At 38.9% G+C, this 12,867-nt stretch overlaps 1 protein-coding gene across 4 annotated transcripts in view; it reads left to right on the top strand.

The window, feature by feature from the left end:
- CTNNB1 (catenin beta 1) overlaps positions 1-10,145 on the top strand; it is a 38,256-nt gene extending 28,111 nt beyond the window's left edge. For 2 of the 4 annotated variants that reach the window (XM_045530719.1, XM_045530720.1), the window contains 8 exons: positions 3,262-3,365; positions 3,442-3,780; positions 4,044-4,202; positions 5,710-5,829; positions 6,346-6,496; positions 6,587-6,708; positions 7,765-7,825; positions 8,857-10,145. In XM_045530719.1, coding sequence (XP_045386675.1) covers positions 3,262-3,365; positions 3,442-3,780; positions 4,044-4,202; positions 5,710-5,829; positions 6,346-6,496; positions 6,587-6,708; positions 7,765-7,825; positions 8,857-9,065 — 1,265 coding nt within the window. In that variant the 3' untranslated portion in view covers positions 9,066-10,145. The remainder of the gene's footprint in view (positions 1-3,261; positions 3,366-3,441; positions 3,781-4,043; positions 4,203-5,709; positions 5,830-6,345; positions 6,497-6,586; positions 6,709-7,764; positions 7,826-8,856) is intronic. The other 2 variants (XM_045530718.1, XM_045530717.1) reach the window with 2 other exon arrangements.
- The last annotated feature ends 2,722 nt before the right edge of the window (positions 10,146-12,867 follow it).

Raw genomic sequence — 12,867 nt, 5'->3', positions numbered from 1 at the left:
GGGCCTCTTGTTTTTTTGCCATGAAGATACAGTTACTCTTCAGCTACCTAGCATCCTTTCTTCTTTAGTAACCCATCTAACATCTACCTAGACATTTTTCTTTCTTTCTTTCTTTCTTTTTATTTTTTTTTTTATTTTTTATTTTTTTTGAGAAAGGGTCTCGCACTATCACCTGGGCTAGAGTACAGAGGTGTTATCATAGCTCACTGCAACCTCTAACTCCTGGGCTGAAGCAATCCTCCTGCCTCAGCCTTCCGAGTAGCTGGGACTACAGGCATGAGCACCAGCATGCCCGGCTAATTTTTCTATTTTTTGTAGAGACGGGTCTCACTCTTGCTCAGGCTGTGGATTTTTTTTTTTTAAACTCTGTTCTGGCTCTCAGTATACCTAGACTCTTAAATCAAGTTTCAGGTCAAACTGAAAGAGGAAAAATATAAAGGCATTTAATGAAAGAAAATGTTGGGTAAAGGTATAGTTCTGGTAACACCTATTTTTCCTACTTGCTGAGAGTAATTTTGTTCAAATTTATGGGAGAAAGGGGGATTATGATTGTTCAAGGTAGCTGCTGGCAGTGGGACCATAGGCTTGGGTATGATAGACAAGTGTGGATGAGTTCACATAGAATGAGGGGATATAAATTCTGCCATCTTTTCCAGAAATAACCTGTAGTGCTTGGTAAAAATACAGATTTTTAGATCAGAATCTCTGGGATGTTTTTATAGCAAGACAAATTTGAAAGTTTATTTGAAGTGACAGTAAGGTAGCTGGCAATGTATGAGATTGGAAGCCTAAGAATCTTCGTTTTAATTAGTTCTCCCAGGTTATTCTGATGTTCATTTGTTTATTCTGAAAAGATACATCAGGACTTACTGTATTTCAAGCAATTTAATAAGCACATGGTATACATTGAGTAACAATAGATATGGTCCCTGTGCTTATTCTTACAGTCTTATTTTGTGACAGTGACAAAAATATGCAAAAAAGTGTGGTGATTGTAAATTGGAATGAATACTGTGTGAGAAATGAACAGCAAATAGTGGTGACAATTAATGGGCAGGGAGCTGGCTATTTAGATGGAGAGGGAAGGGGCCTTCCTGAAAAGGGGATGTTAAATGGGATTGCAGGATGAGAAGGGAACCTATTGTATATGAGAAGTGTGGGTTAAATGCTTTCCAAGTAGACAAAAAGAAACGTCATACTCTATGTCCTGGAGGTAGGAAAGAGGTTGTGGAGTTCCAGGTGCTAAAGAGAAAGTGTATGTAAATAGAACTTAGTAATGGAGTGAATGGCCAAGGATGAGGTTGATGAGCTGGGCCAGGCCATAACATATAAGACATTCTAGGCCCTGTAAGATATTTACAAATTGAGTTTTTCATGCTTTATTCCAGCTGGAATAAAGCATGAAAAACTCAATTTGTAAATATCTTGTAGAATAGTAAGGTCAGTTTGGGAGGCTAGGTGGGATCCAAATTCTAAAGGTTCCTCAAGGTTATACTAAAGAATCTGGCTTTTGTCTTAAACCACCATCAAAAGTTTCTCATTTTTATCAGTAGCAAAGCAACCACAGTGGTGTGTTTGGAATATTAATACTAACATTGTGTAGATTAACAATTTGACCAAAAGCAAGAATACCAGACAGCTGAGATATTATAGGCTTCTAGGAGTGAAATAGTTTGGTGTTAGAAATACACAGCAAAGAACAAATGTTTGAGACTTCTGAAAGAATCACAGAATGTAATAATACAGAGACTAAGGGAGCAACCAAAAATGGTTTGTGGTGGGGAGAACATTGATACCATGAAGATAAATGGAACCATCAGAAGGGATTGCTAATTTTTGAACAAAATAAGAAGCTGACATTTAAAATGACTAAAAGGTCAGTAGGTAGCTGGAAATGTATGATAGTAGAATTCAAGAGAAGACAGGGTTAGAGATTTGGAAGTTTCTCTCTTAGTGTATGGGGGTAAGGGCAGCAGGAAACAGAGGTAGGGGAGCCTCAAAGTCATGCCAAAAGTCTGCATGGGACTTTTTTTTACCTTAAACCTGCTAAATCAGAATTTGCGTGTGTTTTTAAAGTCTCTACAGGCCATTTTGATGGGTATCTGGGTTTCAGAAAAATTCTCTTAAAGTTAATAGTTACATAGATGGAGGGAATGAAGTCTTATGATGGGAGAGAATTTGTCATTTAACAAATACTGAGCATCAGTCTTATGTAGGTCACTCTGTTAGGTAGCTAGAGCTGCTGTGAGAAAGGAACATGATAGAGATGGTCTTCTAGTGAAGGTAGACTCAATTATAGTTGTGGTAAATGCTATGAAGGAGAAGTACAGGGTACCATGAAAATTATAGCAAGTAGGCCTAACCTAATCTGAGAAAATAAAACAGACCTAAAGGATGACCATGGAGACAAGGGGGAAAGTGTCTCTTAACTGCATTCAGAAGTCATTTGAGTTGGAGAGAGATGGGTGAAGTTAAACCAGTTTTGGGGTTTGGGCTTCCATTTATATTCACTGCCCAGAGTAAATGTCCCTCACTTAAGAGTACTAAATGCTGGAAGGTTGTGAACCTTTGGAACACATGTTTTGGAGTCAGTGACTTTTACACAATATCTGGCAGTAAGTGTTTCAGTATCTTCTTCGTAGATTATTTACCCCAGGAATTTACATAGCTTCTTCAGGTGTTTGTTCAGATGTCACCTTCACACTAAGATTACCTAAGTACTCTACAAAAATTGTAGCCCCCTCCCCCACATCGTCTTGTGCTGGTTTTCTCCGTACCATTTTAATACCATCTGACAAACTGTATGGTTTTAGTTCATTAACTATGTATTTGTTAATTGTCTGCTTCCTCCAGATAGACCATAAACTCTATGAGGGTAAGAATTTTTTAATATTTTGCTCACTGGTATATCTCCAACTCAGAATAGAGTTGGTACTGAATAAATAATGTTGAAATGATTGAATGGATGAAAGGAAATAAGTAATGAGAATGTTACTTACAGGGGGATAGTAGAGATAATGAAGGTTTTTTCCACATAGAAAGGAATAGTAGCTATTTGACAGTTTGTCACTAGTGAGGTGAACTGGCAAAGAGAGGGAAACTGAGCAAAATTCTAGAAAATGAGAGGAAATAAAGTACTTAGGGGGAGGGAGGTAAGCTTTGGAAATGAAGGTGGACACTGAAGACTAGAGAAGACATTTAGGGCTGATAGTCAGAAACTTCTAGCTAATGGCCATTGCCTTATCCTTTTTAATTTTCCAGGTGGAATGCAAGCTTTAGGACTTCATCTAACAGATCCAAGTCAACGTCTTGTTCAGAACTGTCTTTGGACTCTTAGGAATCTTTCAGATGCTGCAACTAAACAGGTAAGTTCTGAGTAAACTGGAGCCTTGGTAATAGTCCAGGTGAGTATGTACTGACCATCTGTTTTTATCTCTATAGGAAGGGATGGAAGGTCTTCTTGGGACTCTTGTTCAGCTTCTGGGTTCAGATGATATTAATGTGGTCACCTGTGCAGCTGGAATTCTTTCTAACCTCACTTGCAATAATTATAAGAACAAGATGATGGTGTGCCAAGTGGGTGGTATAGAGGCACTTGTGCGTACTGTCCTTCGTGCTGGGGACAGGGAGGACATCACTGAGCCTGCCATCTGTGCTCTTCGTCATCTGACCAGCCGACACCAGGAAGCAGAGATGGCCCAGAATGCTGTTCGCCTTCACTATGGACTACCAGTTGTGGTTAAACTCCTGCACCCACCATCCCATTGGCCTCTGATAAAGGTAAATTGTCAAAGTAGAATGTTGTAGAATTGAAAATGAACTATCTCCAGCTATTGGAAGGCTGTCCAGGCATAGGGATTGATACATAGGAATTGTGTTCTTAGTAAATGGGAAGTATGGGTGTGACGGGGGTTGGATTCTGAAATGTTTGTGTAGTCAGTGTTATTTTTAGTTATTACCGGTACATTTAACATGCTGGGAATTTTAGGCTAAGGAAATGATTCTGTTGGGTTGTATGCCAATTCTTTCCCTCTTATCTGCAGGCTACCGTTGGATTGATTAGAAATCTTGCCCTTTGCCCAGCCAATCATGCACCTTTGCGTGAGCAGGGTGCCATTCCACGACTAGTTCAATTGCTTGTTCGTGCACATCAAGATACTCAGCGCCGTACATCCATGGGTGGAACACAGCAGCAGTTTGTGGTGGGTAAATCTTTATAGTGACACCCAGCTATTTAAAAGGAATGCATAAATCCAAAGGATCCTGAACTTCTTTGGTTATTGGCTCCTCCATCTGTAGGGCTGCTAATGACTAAAAACACAGACACATTTCTGTGGCTGCAGAGATGATAAGGAATAATGTGGCCCCTAGTCATGTTTTCTAGGACATGTCCTTTGCATGGTCAGTGTTACAAAGGGGGTATAGGGTGTGATTTACTGCTGTAGGGTTAGGCACTGCATGCAGTATTCACATTTAATCTATACAATGGCTAACCTCCTTAGGAAGAGGTAGAGCCATAATTTGAATCCAAGTCTGTCTGATTTCAGAGCTTCTTATCCCCCACTGAAACATCAGTTCTGTCTATAAATATTTAACAGGCTTTTTACTCTTCCGTAAAGTTTAAACTATTTTCGTGGACCTAAGAATATAGTATCGACAAATTTCAAGAATAAGTAATAGCATTTCTGGAATCTTCACTCATAATAATCTCAGCCTACAACTTTGATACCAAGCTTTGAGTCTTATACCTAGCTTCGTTACAAGTACATAATCTAAAGGCACTTCTGCTTCCTCAGACTGTAAGATTCAGGGCATTCAAAGAGTTTTCTCTTATTTAATTAGGTTACTTTAGAAAACAAAGATGGACTTTACTGGAACAGATTTGGGGAATCTTGTATTGCTAGTTGTTATATGTATGTGCTCACATTAGGGCTATGGCTTTCTCCATTTGTTACTTTTGGTATTGGCCCATCTCTATGGGGTGGCTTAAATAGAATGCTGAGGGTACCTTTTATTTTAAATCTCTAGGAAGAAAGGAGGTTTTGTGTCCTCATAAAAATCAAGTTATTTATAAAAGCTGCTAAAAGTAGCAGAATCATAATCCCTTTTAAAACTCAAACCTATAAACAGGGCAAGCAGATGGTACTTACATATTGCAAGAGCTAACTTCCTTTTCCCATATAGGCTATCAGTTGAATAGTTTTGGAAGAAGTGAAGAGTGGATTTTCTGGGGCAACTCAGTGGAATTTTAACAGTTGGTACTAAAACTTGGCAAAGTTTTCACCACATACTGAAGATATACAAAAGTAGAGGGGGCATATAAAAGAAAAACATTGACGAAGTCTGAGCATTACTTTCCCATCTTCTCTTTTTATATACTTTTTACCCAAAGTGGTTGGTGCCCCTACTGTAAGAAAATTGTCTGTGGGATTCAGAGGTTATGGAAGCTGTACTTCATTGTGCACAGCACTGTGTGTGGGGGAGGAGTGCTGTTGTGAGTTAGTGCTGCCAGGAGACCTGCTCTGGGTGACACATAACTTAATGGAATTCTCCTGCATTCCTGAACTCATTGCAGATTATAGGGAACTTTGGGTATATAATGTGAATAACTCTAGTCTTGTAATTGCTACTCAGAATGGAAAGCCTTTCATGTTCATAAACTTTAGAGAGGAGAATGCCCTATCTGTTAACCACGTTTTCTTTTGTTAGGAGGGGGTCCGCATGGAAGAAATAGTTGAAGGTTGCACCGGAGCCCTTCACATCCTAGCTCGGGATGTTCACAACCGAATCGTCATCAGAGGACTAAATACCATCCCATTGTTTGTGCAGGTATGTGGGTTGTAAGTGAGGTGTTCTAGATTTTATATGTCCATAAAATTTAAAGATTTTAATGATAACAAAATTTCAGAAAACTAGGGACAAGTAGGGGCAACATGTAATTTTATGAAGATTTCCTTCATTTTTCTTGGTCAGTAGAAGGAGAAACATTGAGACTAGAGCCTGAAGAAGAGGGTAGAAGACTACACTTCTAGGGGTGCTCAGTTTTAGAAGGAGGAGAAGTGGCCTGGCAGGTCATAAGCCTTCAACCAACTCTGGGTTTTCTAAATCTTAGATGAATCACAATTGCCTCTGGAGAAGGGGTTCATAGCTGCAAATATTCTGGAAATCCAGTGTTTCCAGAGCATTAAAACACCCTAGAACATAAAATTCAGAGAATATGATTTAATACAAACAGTGTGAATGCCTCTTATACTCTAAATTGGAATGTTTGCACCACAGTGGGGTGCTTGCCATGGTTTAGTTTTAGATTTAATTAGGTTTTATTTGTGTGTGTTTTCTCTTTAGCTGCTTTATTCTCCTATTGAAAATATCCAGAGAGTAGCTGCAGGAGTCCTCTGTGAACTTGCTCAGGACAAGGAGGCTGCAGAAGCTATCGAAGCTGAGGGAGCCACAGCTCCTCTGACAGAGTTACTTCACTCTAGGAATGAAGGTGTGGGTAAGTAGAAAAGGAACCAAAGCATGTAGCAGATGTGTACAGTGAAGCCTTAGCTTTTTCTCAAGGGCCTTTTGTTCCTTCCTCTCCTAGCGACATATGCAGCTGCTGTTTTATTCCGTATGTCTGAGGACAAGCCACAAGATTATAAGAAACGTCTTTCAGTTGAGCTGACCAGTTCTCTCTTCAGAACAGAGCCAATGGCTTGGAATGAGGTAGGCAAATGTCAGCACATTTATCTGGTAGTTTCCTAGACCAGGTAAGGTGGCTTCTTGTTTGAGTGCTCATTCTTTATGCTCTCCAACAACTGCTGTGAGGGAGAAATACAACTTTTAAAGAGCCTGTTCAGAATCATTAAAAAGAAGTTGCGCTGCTTAACATTAGAATTCATGAGTGAGATAGATGAAAGTGTTAACCAGATTAAAGATTTTTCAAAAGGGTATAAAGAAAGAGAGGCAGTTTATTAAATACCATTAGTTGGAGGTCAGTTTATCACTACGTAAAAAAAAATCACTAAACTTTTCGTATACTTTTCTGTTTCAATTTCTGCTATGAATTTGTCTTCAGTATTTGTCCTCAGTAGCGGTGTAGGATAGGTGTTCATTGAAACATTGTTTCTAATAAAATTAGGACCACCCTTGAAGTTTATCTTATCCCACCCCATAGTGATCAACTATGGTAGTCATACAGTGGGTTCTATTTATTGAGTGAATGGAAAGAGATGGTTTGGTTAAAAAATGCAGATTACCAGTGAGTAATATGTTAGTTGGGTTTTTAATAGTCATCTTATTGACATGTTCCAACTTGAGTCCTTAACTTTTCCCACGCACCCCTTTCCCCAAACCTGTTCTTAGTCTTCTCTGTCTCAGTTAATGGCAGCTTTGTTCGTCCAGGTGCTCAGGCTAAAAATCTTTCTTTCATATTATATAACACATCCTATCTGTCAGCAGCTCCTGTGGAGGGAAGGTGTTTTTGCCTGTTTTGTTTACTGCTGTGTCTCTAGCACCCTTAGAGCAGTGCCTGGCACATAGGTGCTTAGTATATATTTGTTGAAAGAATAAATTAGTGAATATTTTTAATACTATGTGCAAAATAAAAAAACTTTGAGGGGTGTTTTGAAGAACATCTGTTTGGAAGTATTTTATAATGTGTGAGTTCTTTTTTCCTTTTGTAATCTGAAAGTAAGTATGCTTAGAAAATATTAGAGAGTATACTTTTGAGAATTTTCATTTTGCTTTCTCTTCTTCCATGCCTTGTGCCTGCTTACCTAGACTGCTGATCTTGGACTTGATATTGGTGCCCAGGGAGAACCCCTTGGATATCGCCAGGATGGTATGTGCCTCATATTTCTTGATTAACTTCTGATCAATTTAAAGTTCTAAAGCTTTATCAAAAGAGTCAGTTTGCTCATCTGGAAACCACAGTTGGCAGAAAAGTAGTGGCTGCAATTAGAAGCAGTTCTTAAATTTCAGAGTCAGTAACAGTATCTTTATGGAGCACAGGGAATTCTGAGCCCCACACTGAGCAAGCAACAAGATCGTACCACACCAACAAGTACACACTACTACTGGGCCTCTGCGTGCAGGATGTTACAGTTTGCCTGTTTTTTAATTCTCCTTTCTGGTCAGAGAACTCAAAATGCCTTTATCTATAACCTATCCAGGGAAGTGAGAGTACGGGAAACTCTTGCCTCAGGTCTGGGGTGGGTATTTACATAGTTGCATTATCAGGGTTTTCTTGAAAAGCTAATTCATATCTGGGTAATGAAGATGGAGGATGGAATAGACCACTAACGACTATAACCATCTTAAATTTATAACCTCATCTGGTTTTACCTAATTACTAAGCCACTAAAGCTCATAGGCTTCTTACCATGACAGATGGATAGATGTTAACTCTTAAGATAAAACATGTTTTATTGCAAATAGTGTCTTGAGTTTTCTCAGTACTATAGTGAGTATCACCTGACTTTCCAACAGATAGATTATGTCTGCCAGACCTCTTTATTGTGTCTTGATCTCCTTCCCACGACTTCGTACTGCCTCGGTGGTCAGACGGTAGATTCCTGCTTCTGTTCCTTAGGAACCTTAAGTCTCTGCCAGGGTAAATGCAAAGTGTTCAGGAGTAGAGTAATGGTGTGATTAGAACCTGCTAGTGTGACTCTGGTGGAAACATTGTGTAGTCTCACGGGTGGCCTGGCACTGAGTAATGACTTGGCTGAAGAAAGCTAGAAGTTGAAAGAGGCTAGAAAGCAATGCTTTCTGGCAAGATTACTGCCAAACTTTGGATGCCCTAACCTCAGTGTTAACTTGTATGTCTGTTTCTTCCCCCGCCCATTTTGTGGCCACCCTTGACTCTTCTAGATCCTAGCTATCGTTCTTTTCACTCTGGTGGATACGGCCAGGATGCCTTGGGTATGGACCCCATGATGGAGCATGAGATGGGTGGCCACCACCCTGGTGCTGACTATCCAGTTGATGGGCTGCCTGATCTGGGGCATGCCCAGGACCTCATGGATGGGCTGCCTCCAGGTGACAGCAATCAGCTGGCCTGGTTTGATACTGACCTGTAAACCATTCTTTAGGTAAGAAGTTTTAAAAAGCCAGTTTGGGTAAAATACTTTTACTCTGCCTACAGAACTTCAGAAAGACTTGGTTGGTAGGGTGGGAGTGGTTTAGGCCTATTTGTAAATCTGCCACAAAAACAGATATATGCTTTGAAAGGAGATGTCTTGGAACATATGAATGTTCTCAGATTTCTGGTTGTTATGTGATCATGTGTGGAAGTTATTAACTTTAATGTTTTTTGCCACAGCTTTTGCAACTTAATACTCAGATGAGTAACATTTGCTGTTTTAAACATTAATAGCAGCCTTTCTCTCTTTATACAGCTGTATTGTCTGAACTTGCTTTGTGATTGGCCTGTAGAGTTGCTGAGAGGGCTCGAGGGGTGGGCTGGTATCTCAGAAAGTGCCTGACACACTAACCAAGCTGAGTTTCCTATGGGAACAATTGAAGTAAACTTTTTGTTCTGGTCCTTTTTGGTCGAGGAGTAACAATACAAATGGATTTTGGGAGTGACTCAAGAAGTGAAGAATGCACAAGAATGGATCACAAGATGGAATTTATCAAACTCTAGCCTTGCTTGTTAAAAAAATTTTTTTTAAATATCTGTAATGGTACTGACTTTGCTTGCTTTGAAGTAGCTCTTTAATTTTTTTTGCAGTAACTGTTAGTTTTTTAAGTCTCTCATAGTGTTAAGTTATAGTGAATACTGCTACAGCAATTTCTAATTTTTAAGAATTGAGTAATGGTGTAGAACACTAATTCATAATCACTCTAATTGTAATCTGAATAAAGTGTAACATTGTGTAGCCTTTTTGTATAAAATAGACAAATAGAAATGGTCCAATTAGTTTCCTTTTTAATATGCTTAAAATAAGCAGGTGGATCTATTTCATGTTTTTGATCAAAAACTTTATTTGGGATATGTATGGGTAGGGTAAATCAGTAAAAGGTGTTATTTGGAACCTTGCTTTGGACAGTTTACCAGTTGCCTTTTATCCCAAAGTTGTTGTAACCTGCTGTGATACAATGCTTCAAGAGAAAATGCGGTTATAAAAATGGTTCAGAATTAAACTTTTAATTCATTCGATTGTGTCATGTTTCCTTGTCATTAAATGGTTCATGAGGTTAAGTAAGCTTATCCAACTCAACTTCATCCTGAGGAAAATGCACCTAGTGAAGTAAAAGTTTTAATAGAGAGGGTCTTACCTTAAGATGGGATTATTTGCCATGTTTCTTTAGCACCGGGCCTTGGGTTAAATTGCACCCCAAAAAAGTGTTTCAGCCTTGAACACTGTGATTGATTGATTGGCTTTTGTGGGAGGAGAGATTCTGCTGTCTCCAACTGAAGGACTCTGGGCTTAGTAGCCTGTGGCCAAGACTCCTTCAGCCTTGGCCCTTTTGCTCAAGTGACCAACAACAGCTCCTCAGTTCAGAGGCATTAAAACTGAAAGCCACATAGACATCCCTCATCCGAAACCCCTTCAGATGGTTTCATTCCATTAAGATAATAATGAAAAATGCTAATAACTACCTGGATTTGGACTTCAAGCACCTTCACACAAGTGTGACTCATTTGGAAAGGGGAATTCCTTCAACTCCACTTTGAACTGATAAACATCAACACTTAATTATCTGAACAAAATCAGAACCAGAATGGGCCGCCTTCTATACTGTCTGCCAGATGATCCTATCATCCCCGTGGTAGGTCTGACAAGATTAGTTCGTCTCTTAGAGCAGACCTGTCAAGACTTGTGATTTGGTCTTTTAAAAAGTTAAAAGTGTTTTGTGCTTTAGGGAGGGCTGTTTTTGATTTACTGTTTTTATTATTTATTTACTGTTTTTATAATGATAGTGACTATTAGACAAACATACATTCTTCAGTTCCTTTATGTTAAAAATCTGCTTCATCTGGGGAGAACCTTTTGTGAATGCCCCTGCTTTACAAAAACAAATTCTTCACTGTGGTCCGAAATGTAATTGGATTTGCAAAAAAAAAAAAAAAAAAATTCACATAGCTGGTGAGGTGGTAGGTCTCAAGTTCTGCCTCATGTATGACAAACAGAACCAGCTAGTATTTCAAGCCTAGAGCGGTTGGTAGGTTAACACAGTAAAAATCTTCAGTAAGTTCAGCTTTTAACATAAATCATTACAGTAGGATATTTCATTTAAAAAACTTTTTTAAACCAGAAAATCTCTTCAGAGCTTTGCCTAATGTTACTATGTTTTTGAAGTTCCATTTAAAAACTTAATATGAAAGTTAATCTGCTTCAGCAAGGTGGTTCTAAGATGTACTCAGAAGTCCTAATAGGGAAGAATAGCAAAGACACATATAAAGGATAAGAGAGAAAGGTTTGCTCTCGCAGTTCTCAAGCCCTAACTGAAGCTAAAGGTAGTTAACCCATTGGCACGGTAGGAAAAAAAAAAAAAACGTTTTCCCTGGGGACACAGTGTCATTATGAAAATAGAATAAACAAACACTCTGAAAACAAAACAATCCTTTGTAATTTAATGAAAAATCTGTTAAATGCAACTTGAAAAATAGTTCTCGTAACTCCCAAGGTGAGGAGATGTGTAAGTTACATATGTTTCATGAGGCCCCCAGGCTCAAAACCAGTGAGAGTTAAATACAACTCAACATGGCAATTAATGTGTTAACGCTTACTGATACAAGGATAGAAATAGAGATTGATGGACCAGAATAAGACATAGGCATCTACAGACACTTCAGAGGTAGCATTGGAGGTCACTGTGGAAGAAGAGGGACTTTTTCATAAAGGTATGGAACTAGGCAGCTCCTTGAATAAAACTGTAATATAGGAAAACATCCATTACTAATAAAATAGCGAGATTTCAAGTAAAGGCAATATCAGTATTACTGATTTTTTTTTCTGTGGCATCAAGCTTCATTATGGCTTGGTAGGGCACAGTGTGACAAGCCACATCGGAAGCCCACTTGTCCAACAATTGCTTTGTTCACACAAGAGACATAATAATAAAAATACTATTTTACAGAATATGGGTGTGGGCATAGTATGGGTATATCTCAGAAATAATATTGAACAAAAGCAAGTTTCAAATACATGCTTTAGGACTTTCTTGGTCTTCAATGATTGAAGAAAAAAGGACAAGCTATTAGAAGGAAAGCATCCATGGATGGTAAAGCCAAAAAGACTGACTACAGTCAGATGACTGTAGACAGATGACTACAGAAATCAGAATAGCAGTTACCTGGGGATGGCGGTTTATAGGATGCTGGCAAGATACCTAACCCATCCTCAGGGCAGAATGCTGAGGAAAGTGAGGAATCACGTTTTCAATACCAGAAATAGTAGTGGGATGGCCTAAATGGGGTGCTACCCACCTGCATTTCTGGCCCGCGGTGGGTATGGGAGGTTAAGATGAGAAAACTGGAACATGGCTGTTCAGAGTAGGAGGGCTTTCCACTGTGAGCTTTCCTTCTCCTTTATTCAGTCATAATGTAGTTAGGAGACAGCTGTGGGAATTAGACATTTGATCCTACTGCTGTGACCACCATTGAGCCAAAGAATTAAGGTTTTCCATGTTGGAGCAGATGTTCTAGACATAAGGATTTGATCTGATTATTTCAATCCTTCACAGTGAAAGATCTTGAGATAAATACACTCTCTTTAATTCTTGTTTTGGTTACCATAATAAAAACAAAAGCTGAATCGTGCTGTTTGGTTTATAAAGCAAAGAATGCTGAGTCGATTTTTGATTGTTGAGAATCTAACAGCATTTCCTTGCCTTGAGCAAATCAACCACCAAAAGTACAATTACAAAATGATA

This window comes from Lemur catta, chromosome 18 (assembly GCF_020740605.2).
Source record: "Lemur catta isolate mLemCat1 chromosome 18, mLemCat1.pri, whole genome shotgun sequence".
Classification (NCBI taxonomy): Eukaryota; Metazoa; Chordata; class Mammalia; order Primates; family Lemuridae; genus Lemur; species Lemur catta.
The sequence above is the reverse complement of the archived record's forward strand: the minus strand, read 5'-3'. Positions and strand labels throughout refer to the sequence as shown.